This window comes from Lepus europaeus, chromosome X (genome assembly GCF_033115175.1).
Source record: "Lepus europaeus isolate LE1 chromosome X, mLepTim1.pri, whole genome shotgun sequence".
NCBI lineage: Eukaryota > Metazoa > Chordata > Mammalia > Lagomorpha > Leporidae > Lepus > Lepus europaeus.
This window is the reverse complement of record NC_084850.1, coordinates 102168695-102194793: the sequence shown is the minus strand read 5'-3', so window position 1 is coordinate 102194793 and position 26099 is coordinate 102168695. Positions and strand designations below refer to the sequence as shown.

Here is a 26099-nt window from a genome sequence, read left to right as displayed (position 1 = left end):
CCAGATGCCTATAACAGCCAGGCTTGGGCCAGGCTGAAGCCAGGTGTCTGGAACTCAATTTGGATCTCCCCTGTGGGGGCAGGGACCCAAGTCCTTGAGCTGTCATCTGCTGCTTCCCAGGGTGTGTATTACCAGGAGGCTGGATCAGAAGCACAGGAGTTGCAATTGGAACCAGGCACTCTGATATGGGGTGCAGGGGTCCTAAGCAGTGTCTTAACTGCTATACCAAACGCCGATACTATGATAAATGATATTTTAAAGCACCATTTTCAAAAAACAAAATTAATGAAAAAAAATTCATGACAAACAAAGCACCAAAACTTTAAATAAATAGCTGAGTTAGCTGTATGTTGCTGCATAACAAATTATCCCCAAACACAGAGGCGTAAAATAACAAACACTTATAGGGGCTGGTGCCGCGGCTCACTAGGCTAATCCTCCGCCTGTGGCGCCGGCACACCGGGTTCTAGTCCCGGTCAGGGCGCCGGATTCTATCCCGGTTGCCCCTCTTCCAGGCCAGCTCTCTGCTATGGCCCGGGAGTGCAGTGGAGGATGGCCCAAGTGCTTGGGCCCTGCACCCGCATGGGAGACCAGGAGAAGCACCTGGCTCCTGGCTTCGGATCAGCGAGATGTGCTGGCTGCAGCGGCCATTGGAGGGTGAACCAATGGCAAAAAGGAAGACCTTTCTCTCTGTCTCTCTCTCTCTCACTGTCCACTCTGCCTGTCAAACAAACAAACAAACAAACACTGATGATCACAGTTTCTGTGGTGTCAAGAAATTGCAAGTGGATTGACTGGGTAGTTTTGTCTCAGGGTCTCTGATAACGTGATCAAATTGTTGACTGGGACTGAGTCAGCTGAGGCTGGACATTGCGTTTCCAGACGGTTTATTCTAAATACTAGAGGCCTCAGTTCCTCACTGGCTTTTGCCAGGAATGCTTGGCGCATGGGCCTGTCCCAGGGCTGCCTGAATGTCATTCTGACATAGCAGCTGGCTTCCCCCAGAATGCATGATGAGAAGGAGAGAGATGGAGAGAGGCACATCACATACTTATACTATCTGATCTCTCAAGTGACATACCATCACTTCTGACCTTGAACACGGGGACCCCTATTAACTATTCCATGTCTATACCCGAAGAAAATATTAAAGTTCCATCACTGGTTCCCATGGTTTGATCTAAAAACCTTTGTTCATGATTTTGCCAGAAGTCACTTTCTGATTTTCAGGTAGCAACCAGACCTGTAAGCAGTCTCAAAGCACAAAGGAACCTTCAATGTCGCTGTGGTCCAGTTCTTGAGCCTGGGTCTCTGCTACTCAGCAAACATTATTGCTCCTCTGGTTTGAACTTGAACCCAGTTATCCACCAGAAGAGTTCTATTTGGATAGCTAATCAAAATGATTTTCATGGTAAAAAAAAGTTAACCATGGACCCATAATTGGGATCTAGAACAGAGAGACATTGATAATGGAGGATGAAGAGATATTCTGTTTCTCAGTCTACAAAGAAGGGCATATATAGACCTTGGGTTCAAGGTCAAAATGCAAGGAATAATTTTTTTTTGACAGGCAGAGTGGACAGTGAGAGAGAGAGAGACAGAGAAAGGTCTTCCTTTTTGCCGTTGGTTCACCCTCCAATGGCCGCTGCAGCCAGCGCATCTCGCTGATCCAAAGCCAGGAGCCAGGTGCTTCTCCTGGTCTCCCATGCGGGTGCAAGGCCCAAGCACTTGGGCCATCCTCCACTGCCTTCCCGGGCTATAGCAGAGAGCTGGCCTGGAAGAGGGGCAACCGGGATAGAATCCGGCGCCCCGGCCGGGACTAGAACCCGGTGTGCCGGCGCTGCAAGGCGGAGGATTAGCCTGTTAAGCCACAGCGCCGGCCACAAGGAATAATTTTTAAAAGAACATGAATGCAGATCAGAAGAGTAAACATAGGCGTTGGTAGAGTTAAAAAAGGCCTATGTTTAAGATCAGCCCAGAGACATGAAGGAATTAAGGAAAAATATGCCAAATTCATATATTGATTATTCCAAGTTGAAACCACTTGAGAAACTTTAACTTCAGGAAGGGCTATTTTCCCACAGAGAGGAAGCCATAAAGATTGTTTTGGGATGGATGTCTTTCGCATACCAAGGCCAGGAAATAAGCTTGACCACCAGAGACTGGTAATTGGGGCTGCAATGAATGAACCTGAATAAACAAACCCTCTGAAGTAACTCTGGGCTTCCACTAGCTTCTACATCCCCTCTTCTAATATATCTTTTTTTTTTTTAAGTAACACCTGTAGAATTTACTATCCTAGACCAGATGTCCAATTGCCCTGTGATTCTGTCACAAATGTATTGTTCTTTGAAAATTCTGAGATGGGAGGAGGAGCATTTGGCCGAGTGGTTAGGATGCACGCCTCTCACATTGGCTGTTGGGTTCAGCTCCCGGTTCCTGATTCCACTTTCCTCTTTTTTTTTTTTTAAAGATTTATTTTATTTATTTCAAACACAGAGTTAAAGAGAGAGAGAGAGAGAGAGAGAGAGAGAGAGAGAGAGAGAGAGAGAGAGGTGTCTTCCATCCGCTGGTTCACTCCCCAGATGGCCGCAATGGTCGGAACTGTGCCAATCCGAAGTCAGGAGTCAGGAGCTTCTTCCGGGTCTCCCACGCGGGTGTAGGGGCCCAAGGACTTGGGCCATCTTCTACTGCTTTCCCAGGCCATAGCACAGAGCTGGATCAGAAGTGGGGCAGCCGGGACTCGAACCGGTCCCCACATGGGATGTCGACGCTGCAGGCCAGGGCTTTAACCCACTGTGCCATAGCGCTGGCCCCCTAGTTTCCTCTTTTTTTATTTATTTTTTAAATTTTTTATTTATTTTACTTTATTTTTGACAGGCAGAGTGGATAGTGAGAGAGAGAGAGAGAGACAGAGAGAAAGGTCTTCCTTTTTGCCATTGGTTCACCCTCCAATGGCAGCTGCAGCCGGCGCATCTCGCTGATCCGAAGCCAGGAGCCAGGTGCTTCTTTTGGTCTCCCATGCGGGTGCAGGGCCCAAGGACTTGGGCCATCCTCCACTGCCTTCCCGGGCCATAGCAGAGAGCTGGCCTGGAAGAGGGGCAACCGAGATAGAATCCGGCGCCCTAGGCCGGCGCCGTGGCTTGACAGGCTAATCCTCCACCTTGCGGCGCCGGCACACCGGGTTCTAGTCCCGGTTGGGGCGCCGGACTCTATCCCAGTTGCCCCTCTTCCAGGCCAGCTCTCTGCTATGGCCCGGGAAGGCAGTGGAGGATGGCCCAAGTGCTTGGGCCCTGTACCCGCAAGGGAGACCAGGAGAAGCACCTGGCTCCTGGCTTCGGATTAGCGAGATACGCCGTCCGTAGCGGCCATTGGAGGGTGAACCAACGGCAAAAAGGAAGACTTCTCTCTGTCTCTCTCTCTCACTATCCACTCTGCCTGTCAAAAAAAAAAAAAAAAAAAAAAAGAATCCAGCGCCCCGACCGGGACTAGAACCCGGTGTGCCGGCGCCGCAAGGCGGAGGATTAGCCTGTTAAGCCACAGCGCCGGCCCCTAGTTTCCTCTTAATGCCGTCTCTAGGAGATAGTAGTCACAGTTCAAGTACTTGGGTTCCTGCCACCCATGGGGCAGACCTGGTTTGGGTTCTTGGCTCCTAGCTTCATCCTGGCCCACCCCTGATTGTTGTGGGCATTTTTGGAGAGTGAATCAACAAATGGGAGCTCTCTTTCCCTCTGTCTCTCAAATATACATGAAAAAGCATCATACTTTGGTCATTTCTTTGGACTTCATTCTCTTGTGTTGATTCCCTATATACATGCAAATGTAATAAAACTTTAATGCTCTTATTAATCAGCTCTAATATTAAGTGGGTTCTTAGATCTAGCCAAAGACTTTACACAAGAACTAAGGAGGGGGGCCCGACGCTGTTGTGTAGCAGATGAAGCTGCTGCCTGCACTGCTGGCATCTCATGTCCCGGCTACTCCACATCTGATCTGGATTTCTGCTATAGCCTGGGAAAGCAGTGGAAGATGGCCCAAGTCCTTGGACCCCTGCACCTGCATGGGAGACCCAGAGGAGGCTCCTGGCTCTTGGCTTTGGATCAGCCCAGCTCCAGCCATTTCAGCCATTTGGGGAGTGAACCAGAGGGTGGAAGACCTCTGTCTCTCTCTGCCTCTGCCTCTCTGTAGCTCTGCCTTTCAAATAAATACTTAAATCTTTAAAAAAAAGAACTAAGGCAGGTGGAGGGTATCTCTCCTAAGACACCACAAACATCGAGGGTGGAAGAGTTAGCAGAGTCAAGGGTCTGAGATGTTGACCAGAAGTCACAAATTTTAGAAATTTTTGTATAAGTGTGGGTGTTACAGCAATACTGTAATAGATGTCCTTTTGTGCTGCATTCAATTCATAAATCCTGCAGGAGGCGAGGAATAAAGGCTGGTACTCTCTCTCTCTCCAGATTGTTGAGCTGAGGTCTAGAAAGGACTCAAATGTCCTTAGGTTACCCAGCAGCCCATACCCAGCCTAAGCCAGGGTGCACCTGCTGAATGTGAAACACCTTCAGCAGGGAAAAGAACCCTCCATCTTTTGTCAGAAAAGTCTTCCTGGAAGTAAAGATACTTGGACTAGATTTTGAAGAATGTGTAGGAATTCAGAGTGTTGCCAACAGGTAAAGAACATCCATAATTCTTCTTTCCCAAGTCAGTAGCAGCTCCTGAATTTTCATTTAGGAGAGACTAAGAGGCTGCAACTTGGGGTAGGTGTTTGGTGCAGCAGTTAAGATATTACTTGTGACGCCACTATCCCCTATTAGAGAGTCCAGTTTTCCGTTGGGCTTCTCCACTTCCAATCCAGCTTCCTGCTAATGTGCAACCTGGGATATAGCAGGCGATGGCTAAAATACTTGGGTCCCTGCCATCCACGTGAGAGATCCAGATTGAGTTTCCAGCTCTTGGCTTAGGCTTGGCCGAGCCTTGGCTGTTACCAGCATTTGGGGAGTGAACCAGTGGATGGGAGATCTCTCTCTGCCTGTCTCCCTCTCTTTGCCTTTTAAAGAAAAATAAAAAGGAAAGGAAAAAAAAAAGAGGCTGCAACCTGGTTGACAGCAGGAGTTGGAAACCTGTCTTGGAGGTGCATTTCCATTACAAGTATGGTTATAACGTTTTCTAAGCATTTTTCTATTGATCATTTGCTGAAAAACATTACTGGTCCATATCAAAGGCTATTATTCCTATTATTCCTGTCGTCATTTTAGTCGGGTTATGGGGGTAATGGAAATTAAGGGGGATTCAAGCTTTCTCCATAGTAATACTGGGGCAAGGTCGGCAGAGTGTGTCTCCCGGACTCCTCCCCCTCTTCTCCGGTGGTATTGCTCAAGAGGGACGCACCTGGACTAACCTGGCTTCTCCTCCTCAGAGTGGTGTCGCCAAGGAGCGGATTGTACCATCTTAGCTCCTCCCCCCCTTGCCTCGTGGTGTCTGTTTTGGAGGACACACCCCCTTACCCTCAGGATCACAGGTCACCACTTTGTTTCCGTAAACTTTGCCCAGATCTCTAGAGTCAGATCCAAAGATCAGCTTCTGTCGAAAACTTGCCCTCAGTAAGGTTTCTGCCACTGCACACCCACCTCAGCCTTCCGTGGAACAGCCCTCTGTACGGAATGAGTACCAAGATGGCGGCCTTCACGGAGAAACGTCCCGGCGCAGCCATGTTGATCTCCTGACAACGCCGCTCAGGACCAAAGTCTTTGCGGATCCGTAACAGCGCCTTGTTCAGTGTGAGTAGACTGCAAACCCTCAGCCCTCACAATTGTGTGGAAAAGCAACACCCTAGAAGTGCAGTGTTGGGGTGAGGACAGGAAACGGAGGTGGCCCTCAGAGACTGTTTAAGTCTTGTTGGCGCGCGGCGCTAAAGCGAGGGTCTATGGCGTGACAGTCGCTCAGGCGATTTTCAGGTGATGGCTTTGTTGGCTTTGGGGTTGGTAAATTGGCAGGTTGTGGTGCCAGTTGGTGGGGAATGAAAGGATTTGGTGAATGGGAGTCAGGAACTGGGGCCGCTGGGGTAGTCAGGTTTTAGATTCCTTGCAGCATCTTGGTGTCACTGCTCCAGAGTGTGTGATCAGATGTTTCCTTCATCATTTTCCCCAGAAGCTTATTAATTTCATTCGTCTTTCCAAAGAAACAATTTTTGCCCTCGTCTATCACCTCTGTTGTACCTTTCTTTTTATTGTCTTATTTTTTACTCTTACCTGTATTCTTTTCTTTTTCTAGCTTCCAAAACTGGATGTTAAGTTATTAATATTCAGCGTTCCTTTGTTAAAAATACATTTAAGAACATACGTTTCCCTTTAAGAATCTCTTAGCTGCCGGCGCCGCGGCTCAATAGACTAATCCTCCACCTGTGGTGCCGACACACCAGGTTCTAGTCCCGGTCACCCCTCTTCCAGGCCAGCTCTCTGCTGTGGCCCGGGAAGGCAGTGGAGGATGGCCCAAGTGCTTGGGCCCTGCACCCAATGGGAGACCAGGAGAAGCACCTGGCTCCTGGCTTCGGATCGGCACAGCACGCTGGCTGTAGTGGCCATTTGGGGGGTGAACCAACGGAAAAGGAAGACCTTTCTGTCTCTCTTTCTCACTGTCTAACTCTCCCTGTCCAAAAAAAAAAAAAAAAAAAAAAGAATCTCTTTGCTGCGTTCTACAGTATTTTGTAAACACCATCTTATTAGTGTTGAGCTTTGTGTTTCTTTTTTTTTCTTTTTAAAATTTTAAAATTTATTTTCTAAGGAATACGAATTTCAAAAGTACAACTTTAGGAATGTAGTTATTCTTCCAACCATACCCGCCCTCCCACACACAATCCCACCCCTCCACCTCTTCCCTCTCCTATGTTTAATCTTATTTATTCTTGAATCATTTTTATATAATACTTTTGAGAAGGGTTGATAATTTATTAAATCTTAACCAGGGATATGGTATGTCTCTCTGTGTGACTATTTTAAATCATTAAATCTAGCTCCTTTAAAATTTATTCTTATACATTTGATATATTTCTTGCTATCTGTAATATACTTTTCTTCTTTTCCATTTGTTCATTGCTACTATAGAGAAAAAATTACTCTTTTTTTAAAAGATTTATTTATTTGAAAATCAGAGTTACACAGAGAGAGAAGGAGAGGCAGAGGCAGAGACAGAGAGAGAGGTCTTCCATCCGCTGTTCACTCCCCAATCGGCCACAATGGCCAGAGCTGCACCAATCCAAAAGCAGAAGCCAGGAGCTTCTTTCAGGTCTCTGACATGGGTGCAGGGGCCCAATGACTTGGGCCATCTTCTACTGCTTTCCCAGGCCGCAGCAGAGAGCCTGATCGGAAGTGGAGCGCCTATATGGGATACCGGCACTGCAGGTGACAGCTTTACCCGCTACGCCACAGGCTGGCCCTCTACTCTTATCATTTTACCTTGTATCCAGCTCCTTATCAAATTAACCTGTGAGGGTGGGCGTTTAGCCAACTTGTTGAGAGATGACCACATCCCCTTTCTGAGTGCGTGGGTTTGATCCCCAGCTCTGGCTACCAACTCCAGCTTCCTGCTCATGCAGCTCCTGGCTCAAGGAATTGGATTCCGGCCACCCATGTGGGAGACCTGGACTGAATGCCCAGATCCTGGCTTTGGCTACTCCCAGCCCTGCGGTTGTGGGCATTTGGAGAGTAAACTGGCCGATGAGAACCCTTTATCTCTGTTTATCTTCCTTTCTGTCTGCCTCTCAAATAAATAAATTTTTAAGATTACTCTATGAATGCTAGTAGTTTTTAACCAGAATCTGGTAGATTTTCTAGATACAAATTCATATCTTGGCAATTAAAGTTGCATTTTCATTTCTTTCCAATAGTTACAGTGATTATTTCATCTCCTGTTGGGTGAGCCACAGCCCACAGTTTCGAGTTCTAGTGGACTTCCTCATCTTTTTACTAATTTTAATGTCAACAGCTTCATCATTTTACTTTTTTAGCATAGTATTTCATGGCTATGTTTCATAAATATTTTTGTGATATTTATCTACTTCTTCCCTAATCTAATGGCTGCTGAACTATGTTAGATGCTTTTTTTGGGTGTAATGACAGCATGTCCCCCCATTTATTGATATAATAAATAATATTATTAATGTTGAACCATCTTCGGAAAGAAGCAAAAAGCTTCCCTGTAAGAAGAATTTAAGTGGGATTTTTCACTTTAAAATGGAACAGTAACAGATGATGGCAAAAGAGACAATCCATTTCTTTTCATTCAGATTTACCAGGTTTCCTGCCTGCTCAGTCACCCAGCAGACCTTCAGGGACAGTGCCACCCCTGCCTGTCCCCAGGGGCTTTTCAGCACCATTCGCTGCCCCAGTTCCACCCTCCCCTGGGACTCATCTGCCTTGAATCTGGAATTGATGGCTTGCTTGCCTTGGTAGGGTGATTCACTGTGGAGCCACCCAGGAATAAGGGACCTCAAGTTCATTAATTTGACTCCAAATATTATGATCATTTCCATAACCCACCCTGACTGATACTCAGAGTGGGGGCATGGCACTTTGTGGGGTGAATGTGCAATGACAATGATGACATGGATACTGTCCTTTTAGGATTTCTCGGTCTCTCTGTGGAGCCATTGAGTCTTTCCCTGTACTGGAGGCTGCAGGATCTTCTGCATATAGTCACCCTTCTAGCTTTGGAGGGTAGGCTGAGGCCTAGGGTGAACATGCCAGCTAATGGGAAATCACCCCAGAGGTTCCCAGCTGTGATTCCAGGAGAACCTGGCAGATCAACTGAGGTAAGGAAGAGGCGACTACTTGTTTCTATTTGTTTTCTCTTTTTCCTTTTTTTAGCTTTCATTTTGAGATACTTGTAGATCCAAAGGCAATGGACCATTTGCCCAGTTTCCCCGCAATGGCACATCTTGTAAAACATGGGTACCAGATCATCACCAAGATATTGGCCTAAAGAATATTTTCCTCACTACGAGTTGCCATTTAATAATCAAAACCACTTCGCTCCATCCCCACTCCAAGCATTAATCTGTTTCCTTATTCTATAATTTTTTGTCATTTCAAGAATGTTAGATAAATGGAATTATATAGTAAATGTAACCCTTTGGGGGTGGCTTTTTTCATTCAACATAATTCTCTGGATCCATCCAGTTTGTTACGTTTATCAGTAAATCCTTCCTTCTTGTTACTCAGTCGTATTCCATGGTATGGATATGCCACAATATATTTAAACATGCACTGCTTGAAAAAAAATCTCCTTTGTTTCTAGTTTTTGGCTATTATGAACCTATGATTGTGTGAAGTTTGTAATTGTTGTTGTTGTTTGTTTTTAATTCTAGAGGCAGAGAGAAAACAGAGAGAGCAAGCGAGAGCGAGAGAGAGAGAGAGCGTGCGCATGCTCCTATCTGCTTGTTCGCTCTCTAAACACCTGCAACAGCTGGGGCTGGGCCAGGGCTTGAGCTAGGAAATGGGAACGCAATCCAGTTCTCCCACACGGGCGGCAGGAACCCAGTTCTTTGAGCCATTACTGCTGCCTCCCGGGGTCTTCACTGACAAGAAGTTGGACTCAGGACTAGAGCTGGGAATTGAACCCAGATCCTCCAATGTAGGATGCACGCATCTTAACTGCTAAGTCAGATGCCCATTCTTGTGTCAGGTTTTTACACGGAATCAATGCTCATGAGTGCAGGTGCTGGATTGTATGCTAAGGTGCATTTAGAATATACTCAGTAGATTTAGTTCTCTTTACTACGGTTGTAGATTTACAGAAGAATTGAGAAGGTGGTACACATAGTTCCATGTACCCTTCTCCCCTTCCACCTCTGGCAGTTTCCCCTGTTGTTCACAAGTTGCCCTAATGTGTACATTACAGTTAAGTGAACCCATCGTGATAGGTCCTTACCAATGACAGCCTACAGTTTACAGTAAGTTCACTCTTTCCTGTTGTTCATTCTCTGGGTTTTGACAAGTGCATAATGCCTTGTGTCCACGATTACAGTTCCATAAAGAACAGTTTTGCCTGTGCTCCAGCCATTCACTTTTCCCTGCTCTCCACCGGAACCTCTTGTAACCACGTTTTTAAACTGTTTTTATAAAGAATTTTTTATTTATTTACTTGAAAGTCAGAGTTACACACAGAGAGAGGAGAGGCAGAGAGAGAGGTCTTCCATCCATTGGTTTACTCCCCAATTGGCCACAACGGCTGGAGCTGTGCCGATCTGAAGCCAGGAGCCAGGAGCTTCTTCCAAGTCTCCCATGCAGGTGCAGGGGCCCAAGGACCTGGGCCATCTTCTACTGCTTTCCCAGGCCATAGCAGAGAGCTGGATTGGAAGTGGAGCAGCTGGGTCTTGAACCGACGCCCATATGGGATGCCGGCACTGCAGGCAGTGGCTTTACCTGCTATGCCACAGAGCCAGCCCCTTTTTAACTGTTTTTATTGTTTTGCCTTTTCTAAAATGTAGTATACTTGGAATAATACAGCATGTAACCTTTTCAGGCTGGCTGTTTTTTGCTTATCAATTTGCATTGAAGATCCCTCCAGATCTCTTTGTGGTTTGATAGTTCCTTTCTTTCATCACTGAATAATACTCCTTGGTATGCATGTACTGGTGTGCTTCTCCATTCGCCTACAGAAGGCCATCTTGATTGTTTCTGGGCTTTGATGATTATGAATAAAGTTGCTGTGAACATTCCCATGCACGTTTTTGTGTGGACATAAATTTCCAACTCAATTTGGCAAATAACTACGAATGCAATTGCTAAGTCATATGAGGACTATTTTAGCTTTGTAAGCAACTGCCAAAAACTGTCTTCCATTTTTTTTTTACCATTTTGAATTCCCATGGGCAATGAATGAGAACTCCTTTTGCTCCACATCCTCACCAGCATCCAGTATTGTCAGTGTCTTGGATTTTTACCATTCTTTTTTTTTTAAGATTTATTTATTTTATTTGAAAGTCAGAGTTACACAGAGAGAGGAGAGGCAGAGAGAGAAAGAGGTTTTTCATCTGATGGTTCACTCCCCAATTGGCTGCAATGGCTGGAGCTGCACTGATCCGAAGCCAGGAGCCAGGAGCTTCCTCCAGGTCTCCCACGTGGGTGCAGGGGCCCAAGGATTTGGGTCATCTTCCACTGCTTTGCCAGATGCAGTTGCAGGGAGCTGGATTGGAAGTGGAGCAACTGGGTCTCAAACTGATGCCCATATGGGATGCTGGTGTCTCAGGCGGCTGCCTAACCTGCTATGCCATGATGTTGGCCCCACTGTTGAGTTTTAAGAGTTCTTTGTGGGGCCGGCGCCGTGGCTCACTTGGTTAATCCTCCGCCTGCGGCACCGGCATCCCATATGGGTTCCGGGTTCTAGTCCTGGTTGCCCCTCTTCCAGTCCAGCTCTCTGCTGTGGGCCGGGAGTGCAGTGGAGGATGGCCCAAATGCTTGGGCCCCTGCACCCGCATGGGAGACCAGGAGGAAACACCTGGCTCCTGGCTTCAGATCTGTGCAGTGCCGGCTATAGCGGTCATTTGGGGAGTGAACCAACGGAAGGAAGACCTTTCTCTCTGTCTCTGTCTCTGTCTCTCTCTCTCTCACTATCTATAACTCTACCTGTCAAATAAATTTTAAAAAGTTCTTTGTATATTTTTGGTTCAAGTCCTTTATCAGATAAGCGTTATGCAACTATTTTCTTTCAATATATGCCTTATCTCTTCATTCTCTTAACAGTATCTGTCATAGAACACAAATTTTTAATTTTAGTTAAGTCTAACATCAATTTTTTCTCTCATGGATAATACTTTTGGTACTATATTTTAAAACTCAGTGCCAAACTTAGATTTTCTTCTTTGATATCTTCTAGATGTTTTATAGTTATATATAAATGTATATATTTAAAGATTTACTTATTTATTTGAAAGATAGAGTTACACAGAAGCAGAGGCAGAGAGAGAGAGAGAGAGAGAGAGAGAGAGAGAGAGAGATCTTCCATGTGCTGGTTCATTCCCCAATTGGCCACAACAGTAGGAACTGTGCTAATCCAAAAGCAGGAGCCAGGAGCTTCTTCCAGGTCATCCCACATGGGTGCAGGGGCCCAAGAACTTGGGCGATCTTCTACTGCTTTCCCAGGCCATAGCAGAGAGCTGCAACGGAAGTGGAACAGCTGGGACTTGAACTGGTGCCCATATGGGATGCTAGCACTGCAGGAGGTGCCTTTACCAGCTATGCCACCGTGCCAGCCCCTTATAGTTTTTTACTATGTATGTGGTTCTACAATCCATTTGAGTTACTTTCTGTGAAACATATACTGACTAGTAGATTCTTTTTTTTTTTTTTTTTTGCATATGGATGCCCAGTTTTCCGAGCACCATTTATTGCGAGGGCTCTTGTTTCTTTGCTGAATTGATTCAGTTGACTATGTTTGTGTGGACCTATTCCTTAGGCTCTCTTCTCTGTTGCACTGGTCTATTTTTCTATTCCTTTAACACACCATGCTGTCTTAAGGTTGGGTATTGTCAGCACTCTGAACCATGGAAACGTGGTTTGGGAAGAAAAGAAATGAAAACGTAGGAATTATGTCAAAGAGGAATTGAGCAAGTCCTTGTTAAAAACAGCCAGGAAGACTTTATTCAAGACTTTTGGAGTAGGGAAGAGATGTTGAACTCCACTCCATGCACAACAAGGACAAGGGGCAGGGTGAATGGGTGGATGGAGAAATCCTAAGAGGAACTTGGTTGATTGTCAAGGAAGGGGGAAAAGGAATTTGGTTAAATTATCAAGGGTAGGAGAAGAGAAACTTCATTGGGTGGGAAATTCTCTCTAAACTGGTTTAGTGGGATTTTTGCTAAAACTGGATTTGTCAGGCCAAAGATGAGGCCTACTGCAGAATTTGGTAAAAGAGGCCATGTGTTCGTTTATGGTATGGCGGCTGTGCTGGAATCTGTTACTAAAGGTAAAAGTTACCTGTGGAATTCGGAGGTGGATCCACCCTCTGGGGAGTTGGTTTGCTGGATGCATAAGGAAATGCAAACTAGTAAAAAAAATGCAAGAGACACAATCGCTTGGTTATTGCTATCTGTAATAGCTAAAATAAAAAAGTGAAAGAGGGCTCTGGGTTGGATCTTATTGCTGGACCAAGCTTAGATTTTGGTGAGCTGAAGCTTTAACTACCAGCCTCACTTTCTTTTTTTCCCCAAAGTAATCTCTTTTTCTTTCTTTCTTTCTTTTTTTTTGATTCATTTGTTTATTTGAAAGTCAGAGTTACACAGAGAGAGAAGGAGAGGCAGAGAGAGAGAGAGAGAGAGAGAGAGAGAGAGAGAGAGAGAGAGAGAGTTTTCCATCCGCTGGTTCATTCCCCAAATGGCCACAATGGCCACAGCTGCACTGATCCGAAGCCAGGAGCCAGGAGCCTCTTCCGGGTCTCCCAGGCAGGTGCAGGGGGCCCAAGGACTTGGTCCATCTTCCACTGCTTTCCCACGCCATAGCAGAGAGCTGGATTGGAAATGGAGCACCTGGGATTAGAACCAGTGCCCATATGGGATGCTGGTACTGCAGGTGGTGGCTTTACCTGCTATACCACATCACTGGCCCCTCATAGTCACTTCTAAAGGGAAAGATCATGCTGGGACAACAGACAGTATCTCTAATAACTCTGGCCACCAAGAAAGTAGCTCACCTGTGGGGAGGGCAAAACGGAGACTTCACGGAAGACGGGCCATGAAGTGTGAAGGAGCTGTCTCACTTTGTAGCTTGGTATGGCCAGCTTTCTGAAGAAGTTTTACTAAAGCAGATTGTGAGAGTAACTACTTTAGGGGCAGTACCTTTGGTTTGGAATGCTACAGAGTGCAAGACCATGTTTAGGTTGCAACAGGACCCACAGCTCACTACTGAACAATCACAGATGGCTATATGTGATCCAGGCATGCAAGAAGTTATTCATGAGGGAGAAGCCAGCCTCGTGGATTCAATTATAGCCACTTTGTAAGGTCTGTTTATCATGAGTAGGGGGACTGTCCAACTCTCCCTACAAATGCCAAATGGAGGCGCTGGTGCTGTGGCACAGTAGGTTAAGCCTTTGCCTGCAGTGCCAGCATCCCATATGGGCACCCGTTTGAGTCCTGGTTGCTCTTCTTCCAATCCAGCTCTCTGCTATGGCCTGGGAAGGCAGTGGAAGATGGCCCAAGTGCTTGGGCCACTGCACTCACGTGGGAGACCTAGGAGAAGCTCCTGGCTCCTGACTTTTGATCCTGCCAGCTCCTGCTGCTGTGGCCATTTGGGGAGTGAACCAGCAGATGGAAGACTTTTCTCTCTGTCTCTCCCTCTTTCTGTCTGTAGCTCTGCCTCTCAAATAAATGAATGGATCTTTTTTTAAAAAAAATGCCCAAGTGGAGCACACAACATGAAACAGCTGATATTCTTTGCTTGCAAGCCCTTTAGAATTGGTTTTATGATAATTGTGTTATTTTCTAAATGTACCCATTACCCGGCTCATGGTAAATGCTATGGTTAAGATGGGCCCTTTTGCGTGGCTACCCCATGTAACCTTATGGCTATAAAATATAGCAACTGTCCTTTTTGAATTTGCTGTATCAGCTTCCCCTCATTGGTCCTAATATGCCAATAAAAACATTAAGTTAATTAACAAGAAAATGAGAAAAAGCAGAGAGGAGAGTCAAGTCTATCAGCAAAACAGAAATCTTTAATTGGTTATGAATAAATGAGATGGGGGTGAGTGTTGTGGTGCAGCAGGTTAAGCTGCTGCCTGCAATGCTAGCATCTTTGCTAGTGGAAGTGGAATATAGCCAATGTGCTTTGACCTCTGCCACCAATGTGGGAGACCTGGATGGAGTTCTAATCTCTTGGCTTTGGCCTGGCCCAGCTGTGGCCATTGCGGCCATTTGAAGAGTGAACCAGCTGATGGAAGATGCCTATCACTCTGTGTCTCTCCCTTTCTCTGTTACTCTGTCTTTCAAATACCTAAATAAATCCTTAATAAATAAATGAATAAATACAGCGAGGGAAGGCATTTAGCCTAGTGGTTAGGATGTTGGTTAAGATCCCTTGTTCCATGTCAGAGTACCTCCTGATGCCAGCTTCCTGCCACTGCAGACCCTGGGGGGCAGTGGTGATGGCTCAAGTAATTAGGTTCCTGCCACTCAATGGGAGACCTGGACTGAGTTCCCAGCTTCTGACTTCAACCTGGTCTTTCCCAACTCTGCCACTGCGGGCAGTTGGGAAGTGAACCAGCAGATGAGAACATTCTCTCTTCTTTCTCAAATAAAAAGAAAAAAAAAGAAAAGGGATGAATAAAATGGAGGTTGGTGGGGTAAACAGCACTATGGAAGGGAGTCCAAAGGGACTCCCTGCTGGTCCCTAGATGCTAAGTACCCCCAAACAACTCTGCTCTATTTACCACAGTCTGGAGAAAATTAAAAAGCTGGAAGAGGGGCAGGCATTTGGCCTAGTGGTTAAGGTGCCTGCATCCCATATCAAAGGGCCTGGGTACAATTCCCAGCCCTGGATCCGATTCCAGCTTCCTTCTAATGCAGACTCTTTCCTGTCAATCATGTGGGAGACCTGGACCGGGTTCCTGGCTCCCAGCTTCAGCCCTGGTCCAACCTCTGCTATTGTGGAAATTTGGGATGGAACTCTGTGTTTCTCTCTCTCTGAAATTAATAAAAGGTGGAAGGAAAATATTGTAATGAGAACCTCACCATCAACTACCTGGGGTATTAGGCAGATTGATCAAGATTAAAAACCAACCCGAGGGTAAGGCTTCCTTACCTACTCCTCAATGGGGACTCAAATCCTATATACTTAAGTGGGTGAAATGAGTGGAGAAGGAAGTATCTTATACTTCTTGACTGTGGGCCTCTTGTACTGAGGTAGCAAAATCTGCTGGGGAAGTCCTAACATGGGCTACAATTAGATTGGAAGATTGTAGGAATATAAAGGTTGTTAAAATTAAAGTGTACATTTTGATAAAAATTGCAATGTTTAGACTTTACCTGAATGTGTTGTAAATATTTGCTTTCATTTTATTTGAAAGGGAGAGAGAGTCTTTCCATTTGTGGGTTTATTCTCCAAATGCCCTCAGCAGCCAGGGCTGGGTCAGGCTGAAGCCAAGAGTCTGGTACTCAAACTGGTTTTCCCATGTGGGTGTCGGAGACCCAAGTACTTGACCTATTATCAGGTTTGTTGCAGGCACATTAGCAGGAAGTTGGATTGGAAGTGGAGTAGCCAGGACTCGAACCAGACATGCTGATATGGGATGTGAGTTTCCCAAGTAGTGACTTAATCTCTGTACCAAATGCCCACCCCTCCCTGAATGTTTTTTTTTTATTTGACAGATAGAGTTAGACAGTGAGAGCAAGAGACAGAGAGAGAAGTCTTCCTTCTGTTGGTTCACCCCCCAAATGGCCGCCACGGCGGGAGCTACGCTGATCCGAAGCCAGGAGTCAGGAGCTTCCTCCGGGTCTCCCATGCGGGTGCAGGGGCCCAAGCACCTGGGCCATCCTCCACTGCCTTTCCGGGTCACAGCAGAGAGCTGGACTGGAAGAGGAGCAACCGGGACTAGAACCCGGAGCCCATATGGGATGCCGGTGCCGCAGGCGGAGGACTAACCAAGTGAGCCACGGTGCCGGCCCCTACCTGAATGTTTTTTTTTTTTTTTTTGGACAGGCAGAGTTAGAGAGAGAGAGAGAGAGAGATGTCTTCCTTTTCCGTTGGTTCACCCCCCAAATGGCTGCTATGGTTGGCGCACTGCGCCGATCCGAAGCCAGGAGCCAGATGCTTCTCCTGGTCTCCCACAAGAGTGCAGGGCTCAAGCACTTGGGCCATCCTCCACTGCCTTCCCGGGTCACAGCAGAGAGCTGGACTGGAAGAGGAGCAACTGGGACAGAATCTGGTGCCCCAACTGGGACTAGAACCTGGGGTGCCGGTGCCGCAGGCAGAGGATTAGCCAAGTGAGCTGCGGCGCCGGCCTAGCTGAATTTTTTTTTTTTTTTTGGACAGGCAGAGTGGATAGTGAGAGAGAGAGAGAGAGACAGAGAGAAAGGTCTTCCTTTTTGCCGTTGGTTCACCCTCCAATGGCCGCTGCGGCCGGCACATCGCGCTGATCCGAAGCCAGGAGCCAGGTGCTTCTCCTGGTCTCCCATGTGGGTGCAGGGCCCAAGGACTTGGGCCATCCTCCACTGCCTTCCCGGGCCATAGCAGAGAGCTGGCCTGGAAGAGGAGCAACCGGGATAGAATCCGGCACCCCAACCGGGACTAGAACCCGGTGTGCCGGCGCCGCAAGGCGGAGGATTAGCCTGTTGAGCCACGGTGCCGGCCCTAGCTGAATGTTTTATAGTGATGAATATTGTGGCTGATTGGGGAACACTTCCCCTGACCACTATTGTAAAACCAGATCCTGTGATGAAATTTTAATGGAGCTTTTGCATAGGAATATAAGAGTTGATTGGATTAAAGTGAAAGTTTAGGGAATTTGTATGAATAAGACTTACGTGAAGTGGTTGTATATCTTTTACCTGAATATATTAGAGATGACCACTGTATCTAACTATGGAATGTTTCTCTCCCTAGTATTGTAACATTACCCTTAAGGCAATATTACTTGGACATGCTAGATGGAAACCAATGATAAGGCCATGTAGTACAGAAGAGGAGTGCTGCTTTAGACTAATTCTCTGTGCTATGTAACCCTATGTGGAGCACAGAACAGGGGCTTATGGCAAAAGCCTGTGAGCGCCTCCCAGTGGTAACTATTGGGACTTTGGACTAACGAATTTCTATTTGAGGGGCAATTACAGCTATTGGAAATTAATTGAAAATCCCTATCATTGAAGGACATAAAATAATTTTGGAACCTAAAATATCTATCATGTCTTGGGTGATGGAGAAATGTTCTAATGAGGAGGGCAGCACTCAGAAGAGTTCTCTAATAAAATGGAAGTGATTTGCACAACAATATGCCACCAGTGTAAGGCAGAGACTTAGCTTATCCACATAAAACATCACTTGGATAGCGCCCTAGCTTTCTGACCGACAAAGCTGCATGGATTGCGGATGTCAGTTCCAAGGTGAGCAGACAACATCCTGTTTGGAAAGCGACCACTATTATTAAAGAAGGTAAAAACAAATCAGTTGAGTCGGCTGAATTGCTTGCTGTCTGTTCCTAGCAGTGAAGGAGTTGACCAACATTATAAGCCCTTGTGTTTGGCTTTTTAATGATGCATGGATGGACAGTTGCTAATGGCCTGGAAGGGCAATGGAGAACTGGCCTACAAAAGGTTTGCTCCTATGGAAAGCAGTATGGGAATCTGAGGGGTGTATTAGTGTAGGAAATGTCACTGCTCATCAGAAGAACTTCTTTCAGCATCAGAAGGCTATTGGAACCAGCAAGCAGATAGCACAAGATAGTTCTTGCTTATGGTGGCCACACATGTCTATGAAATGAATGGATATGGGATAACTGCAGCAATGAAGAGAGGGATACAAATCTGGACTATGAGGGGACTTTAAAAAATTGGTGGAAAATAGAATGAAAAGATAAGTTTAGGGGAAGGTGTTTGGTGCAATGGCTCAGATACCTACATCCCATATTGCACTGCAGGGATTCAAGTACTGGCTCCAGGTTCTTGTTAATGCATACCCTGGGAGGCACCAGGTGATGGATTGAGTGTCGAGTCCCTGCTATTTCTATGGTATTGATTTCTGGGCTCTTGGCTTTGGCCTGGCCCAGTCTTGGCTCTTGTGGGCATTAGGGGAGTGAACTTGTGGATGGAAGATCTCCCTGTGTCTGTTTCTATCTCTCTGCGTTTCAAATAAATAAAAACAAACACTTAAAATATTTTTCAAAGGTAAATTTATTTTGGTGCAAAAATTTTGAGATCCATGCATATTAGGGGCCTTCAAAAAGTTCATGAAAAATGTATATTATGAAAAAATGCACAAAGGTTTCAAAAATATTTTTAAAAGATTTATTTACTTATTTGAAAGGCAGAGTTACAGAAAGGCAGAATGAGAGAGAGAGTCAGAGACAGAGACAGAGACAGAGAGACAGAGAGACAGAGACAGAGAGATATCTTCCATCTGCTGGCTTATCCCCAGATGGCTGTAACGGCCAGAGCTGGGCTGATCTGAACGAAGCCAGGAGTCAGTAGCTTCTTCCAGGTTTCCCACATGGGTGCAGGGACCCAAGCATTTGGGCCATCTTCTACTGCTTTCCCAGGCCATCAGCAGGGAACTGGATCAGAAGAGGAGCAGCCGGAACTTGAACTGGCATCCATATGGGATGCCGGCACTGCAGGCAGTAGCTTTACCTGCTATGCCACAGCGCCAGTCCCTCAAAAATATTTTGGACCAAAATGAACTCATCTTTGAATTCCATTTTCCATGCACTTTCTGAAGTGCACTGCTAAAGTCAGCCTGCTGTGTCTTCAAGCTCTGCCTCTGCATATTCAACCAACTGTGGTTTAAAAGTATTTGACAAAAAGGCTGTGTGTAAACTAAATATGTGCAGGCCTTTTTGTTGTCATTGTTTCCTAAATGATACAGCACAACAGCTCTTTACAGAGCATTTACATTGTATTAGTTATAAGTAAGCTGGAGGTGATGTAAAGCATATGGGAGGATTCATGTGGGTCCTATGCAAGTTCTATGTCATTTTATATAAGGAACTTGAGCGTTTTGTGGACTTTAGCATTTGTGGAGGGTTCTGAAGCCAATCTCCTGTGGGACAAGTGTCTTGTTTTATACCCCCTGAAGCACAAAGTGCCAATAATAGCTGTTGTGTTTGCCAGCAAAAGAGACAGCGACAGCAGATGGCTAGTTGGCAGATTTCCCAAGGGGAAGGCTTTACGGCAGCCAAGTGAGGCTGTTGCTTATAGCCCTGGGGGCTCCAAATGGGTCCGAACAGGCATAGAGACTGAGTAGAGCCTAGGCTTTGCTTACCCCCTGATAGCTGCAAATACTCAGAGTGCTATAAAGGAAGTTGAACATGAGATATTGGTACCAGTTTGGACCATGGAGGCCCATTTCTTCAGACCAAGAAACACACTTCATCCTCAGATGGAACAGGCAGTGGACACACTGATTGTTTAAAGGGGCAGCAGGAAGACACATAGGCATGAAGGACTGGCTTACACGTCTTTATGAGTGTGTGCTCACACGCAACACGAGGGGGATGAAGTAGCCCCACCAATTACATTCTGTTTTGCTGATGGCTCTGGGGACGAGGGCGTGGAGGAAGAAGCTGGTATGACTGTGCAGTTCTTTCCCAAGTGGGAGGTTGCTGATGTGATGACTGCACTTGTTTCTTTCTTCCCCACATCGCCTCAACTTTATTTTTTTCCTACCTGATATGGTGGTTGCAGGACCTCGGCTGCAACTGCAAATGCCTGAAGCAGGGATGAATCCTAAGCAACCATGTTTGTTTGTTTGTTTGTTTGTTTGTTTTTTGACAGGCAGAGTGGATAGTGAGAGAGAGAGACAGAGAGAAAGGTCTTCCTTTGCCGTTGGTTCACCCCCCAGTGGCCGCCGCGGCCGGCGCACCGCGCTGATCCGAAGCCAGGAGCCAGGTGCTCCTCCTGGTCTCCCATGGGGTGCAGGGCCCAAGGACTTGGGCCATCCTCCACTGCACTCTCGGGCCACAGCAGAGAGCTGGCCTGGAAGAGGGGCAACCGGGATAGAATCTGGCGCCCCAACCGGGACTAGAACCCGGTGTGCCAGCGCCGCAAGGTGGAGGATTAGCCTGTTAAGCCACGGCGCCGGCCAGCAACTATGTTTTAAAAACTTCGTCAGAATCCCTGCAGCTTGCTAGGGTGGGTCCTGCTTTCACCTCATGTGGCAAAGCTGGGGCTCACAGTGAATGTAACCATGTTTTGTTGCGGGAGGATAACCCACTAATTCTGCATCTTGTGATTTTTCTTGCCCTGTCTTAATGGCAGTGGACTTGGGGAGGTACTGGCTAGACTACTATTGCTGCCTGCAATCTAGACAATCTATGTGGCCAAATCCAATGTCCTTTCTGAGGGTGGAAAAGATTAGGTAAGAGAAGGATAGTAAAAGAGTGAATAGGAGCTGGCATTATGTCGCAGCAGGTTAAGCTGCCTCCTGCGATGCCAACATCCCATATGGGGCCAGTTCATATCCCAGCTGCTCCACTTCCAATCCTGCTTCCTGCTAATGGCCCAGGAAAAGCAGCAGAAGCTGGACCAAGTGCTTGGGCCCTTGCACCCATGTGGAAGACCCAGGCTTTGGCCTTACCCAATCCTGACTATTGGCCGCCATTTGGGGAGTGAACCAGCAGATGGAAGATTGTTTCTCTCTCTCTCTCTCTCTCTCTCTCTCTAATTCTGCCTTTCAGATAAGTAAATAAATCTTTTTAAAAAAGAGTGAATAAATGGATTATGTAATGAGGAAAACCCAATATTAAATTAATTCCTCAAAAGAGACCAGTGCAAGAGATGATACTGTCTCTTAGCTCAATTATTCTGCATGCCCAAAAGGTAAAGCTGTGTCTTGCTTTCGGAACCTGACAAGATCAAATGGAATCCTGTAAACTGGAGTAGCCTCATACTGGGTGACATTTTCCTATGATACGATGACGGACTAGAATAATTATCAATGACTTAACAAGACTCTAATAATGTGTCTTTTAACTTTTATGATTCTTTTGCTATAAGGGTTCTGTGGTCAAAGAGCAAGGGTGGTCGATGGTATAATGTAGTTGCCCATCTTTTTCTTAATCATATTTTATATTCTGGATTTTAATTCCTTGTCATTATATGCGTGGAAGGTATTTTCTTCCAGCCTGTGGCTTTTCTTTTCCCTTTCTGTGGTGTGTTTTGATGAATAGATTTTGTATTGTTTGAATAATTTATACAGGAAACTATTTCACGCTTAGAGAAAAGTTGTTAGTAAAAAAATACCTTTTTTTCTGAATTATTTTAAAGTAAGTTGCTGGCTTGATGTCACATCATCCCTGAATACTTTGAAGACCTATTGCATAACCACAGGACAACCAGCAAAATTAAGAAATGCACACAACTACCATCTAATCCCTTACCCCATTCACATTGCACCTGTTGTCCCAATAGTGTTCATCATCACAAAAGTATCCAATTTGGGAAATCATTTGGCACTTAGTTGTCAATATTGTAGTGTTCTTAGGTCAGGAAGAGCTCCTCTCTCTGTCTTTGTCTTCCCTAACCTTGTGAGGATTTCGGGGCAGTTACTTCATAGACTGTCCCTCACTGTGGATGTGTCTGATGGTTTCTCATGATCGGACTCAGGAGTCTTTGTCAGTCATGTCCCAGAGGTGATGCTGTGTCCCGAGTGGCTGGCGACAGCAGTTTGTCCTGACCCCAGTGCTATTCGCCAGGATCACTGGATGAAAGTGAGTCTGCCAGGCTTCTCCACCACAGAGTTCCTCTCTTCCCCTTTGTAATGAATAAGTAGTTTGTGGAAAGGCACTTTGAGGTCATGTAAATACTCTCCTCATTAACATTTTAATTTATTAGTTTTTATATCAGCATGGATTCATGGTTCCCTATTTTATTCTGTGAATTATAACGTTAGTGTTATTAATTTATCATTGAAATCACACTATTTTTATTTTATGAAATAGGATATAGATGAAGAATGAAGTAATACTACAGGAAAATAGCGAATCTGAATAGTCATACAAATAATTTTATAGGGGCCAACATTGTAGCCCAGGGGGGTTAAGCCACTGCTTGTGATGCCAACATCCCATATTAGAGTGCCTGTTTGAGTCTTGGCTGCTCCAGCAGTCTAGCTTCCTGCTAATGCACCTGGGAAACCATGGATGATGGCCCAAGTACTTGGGTCCTTGCTATCCATGTGGGAAATCAGGATGGAGTTCCTAGCTCCTGGCTTTGGACTGGCCCAGACTTGGCTGTTGTTGCCATTCGGAGAGTGAACTAGTGAATGGAAGAGCTCTCTCTCTCTAACTCTGACTTTCATATAAATAAATAAATCTTTAAAAAAGATTATATGGGGTCTGGTGTTGTAGGGTAGTGGTTAACGCCACTGCCTGTGATTTCAACATCCCATATGGGTGCCGGTTTGGGTCCCAGTTGCTCCATTTCTTTTTTTTTTAAGTTTTTTTTTAAAGATTTATTTATTTATTTGAAAGAGTTGCACAGAGAGTGGAAAGGCAGAGAGAGAAAGAGAGACCAATAGCTCACTCCCCAGATGGCTGCAATGGCCGGAGCTGTGCCGATCTGAAGCCAGGAGCCAGGAGCTTCCTCCGGGTCTTCCACGCGGGTGCAGGAGCCCAAGGACTTGGGCCATCCTCTACTGCTTTCCCAGGCCATAGCAGAGAGCTAGCTGGATTGGAAGTGGAGCAGCCGGGACTAGAACCGGCACCCATATGGGATGCTGGCGCTTCAGGCCAGGGCGTTAACCAGCTGTGCACAGCACCTGCCCCAGTTGCTCCATTTCTAATCCAGCTCTCTGCTAATGGCCTGGGAAAAGCAGTGGAAAATGACCCAAGTGTTGGCCCTTTCCATCCACGTGGGAGACCTGGATGAAGCTCCTGGCTCCTGGCTTTGGCCTGGCCCAATGATGGCCATTTCGGCTATCTGGGAAGAGAACCAGAAGTTGGAAGATTCTCTCTCTCTCTCTCTCTCTCTCTCTCTCTCTGTAATTCTGACTTTCAAAATAAATACATGAATAAATACATATTTTAAAAAGATTATATGTTAACTTTCCCCAGAGCATGAGAAATGAAATTCTCATGAGTTAAATATATCCATTCCTAATGTTAATGTAATAGTTAATACTATTACATTAGGAATGGATATTTAACTCATGAGAATTTAACTCATGTGGGGCCTAATGTGAGGTCACGAAGGCTCACCCTTCATGAATAGATCAATGCTACTAATGAAAAGGTCTTGCTCTACTGCCATGTGGAGGCACAGTGTTCTTCCTCTCAGAATGCAGCAATGAGACATCATCTGAGAACCAGAGACTTAACCTGCTGGTGTCTTGATCTTGGACTCCCCAGCCTCCAGAACTGAGAGAGTGTAAATTTCTGTTTTTCAAAAATCATATGGTCTCAGGTATTCTGTTATAGCAGTACAAAATGGACTAAGACAATATGATCATGTTATTTTTCCTTATCCTCTTAATGTGGATTACATGGATTGCTTTTTGAATAATGAACTGGTCTCATATCCATAGGGAAAAAACCTCACTTGGTCATGATGTATAATGCACATTGCTCAATTCTTTTGTCATTGTTACATGTTTTAATCAAATGTGTCTATACACATATCACAGAAGAGCCATATTCTCAATAAATAGAGAATATTACATTTCTATAACATTAAGAAGGATTGTAGGAAGACTCAGAGTCAAGGCATGGGAGATAATTTTGTTTTTTGTTGCATTGTTTTTAGAGTTCCCCAAAGTTTTATGGCTGGATTTCTAGACTGTTAGTCAGCTTTTTGTTACTACAATAAATACCTGAGAGGAGCTCCTTAGGAAGAAGGTTTATTATGTCTTACAGTTTTGGAGATTCACAGTCCACGATCCAGTGGCCCCATTGATCTAGCATCTGATGAGGGCAGTGGGTGGTGAATTTTTGCAGAGGAAGGATAACATGGTGAACCAGGAAGGAGAGAGAACATTCAAACAACCCTCTCTTGAGAACTACCTTCTGAGGGCAAGTCCTCAGTAACCTAAATACCTACCGTTAGGCCCAACTCCCAGACAACACAATTGGATCAAGTTTCCACCTTTAATTCATCAACCATTACAGTAGTCTATTACCATTAAAATAAGGCTTTAGGGTTTAAATGCATGAGTTGGGGAGCCAAATCATATTCAATTGTAGCACATCCCAATCTCTATAATAGAGATAAAAGGCTTATACCTTCATGCATATTCTAAATGTGGAAAGTGTATTAATCAATAACTTCAGAAATGAGATAGGAAGACAATGTATAGGTTAAAGATTTTCCAGAGGTTCTGTCAATTTTGAAGAGCTAGAGAGTTAGAGAGGAATCTTCTTAAAACATGGCCCTCTTCACTATACTTCCTGAGCTAAGTCAGAAGAAATGTGGTGCTGTAGCAGCATAAGCATGGCCATGGGGTTAGGGACTGGGTGCATTTCCCACTCTGCCACTTCTAAAGTGGTGACCCTGGCAGGTCACAACTGCTGATGAATACTTTTTCGTTCATCACTGCTGAATAAAGCATTTCTATCAAGGCCAAATTTCATCTGCCTTGTGTTCTTCTCTCTTACCTAATATTTATAGAGTTTGAGATGAGATCCAGTGTAACAGGCGGATCCAAGGTAAATATTTGTCCAGACTCCCATTTACCAAGAAAGGAATCTTTTTGCTTTCTCTTCCTCTTGACTTGGACAGCTTCCAGCATTCTTTCATCAGGAGGTGCAGAGATTTGCTGACGGCAGATCTGGCAGTCATTGCAGAACAAGCACAGAGGGCATGGAATTCCACAGCCAAGGCGGACTCTTCTAGGATGATGGAAATCTTGAAAAGTTAACACTTTGATGAGCTACTGCTGCATCTTGAATTCCCGTGCCAAGGGAGTTGCCTCATCTACTTATTATTGCTCAATTCTGTTTCATAATGTTTTACTAAGAATTTTTGTCGCTGTATTCATAATGGATATTGGGCTACAGTTTTTGTTTTTACAAATTTTAATTTATTCATTTGAAATAGAGGCAGACAATGAGAGAGAGAGAGAGAGAGAGAGAGAGAGAGAGAGGAAATCTTTCATTGCTAGTTCACTCCCCAAATAGAAAGATAGATCTGCCATCCACTGGTTCACTCCCTAGATGACTGCAACATCCGGGGCTGGGCCATGCTGAAGCCAGGAGCCTGGAACTCCATCCAGGTCTCCTACATGGGTGCAGGGGCCCAAGCATGTGGACTGTCTTCCACTGCCTTCCCAGGTGCGTTAGCAAGGAGTTGGATGGGAAATGAAGCAACAGGGACTCAAATGGGCATTCATTTGCAATGCCAGTGTCACCAGCAGGGGCTTAACCTACTGTAACACAATGCTGGCCCCTGTATACTGGTTGTGTGTGTGTGT

At 45.5% G+C, this 26099-nt stretch overlaps 1 protein-coding gene across 1 annotated transcript in view; it reads left to right on the top strand.

The window, feature by feature from the left end:
- Positions 1-8731: 8731 nt before the first annotated feature.
- ZNF157 (zinc finger protein 157) overlaps positions 8732-26099 on the top strand; it is a 54369-nt gene continuing 37001 nt past the window's right edge. The window contains 1 exon segment of the mRNA XM_062184277.1: positions 8732-8803. Coding sequence (XP_062040261.1) covers positions 8732-8803 — 72 coding nt within the window.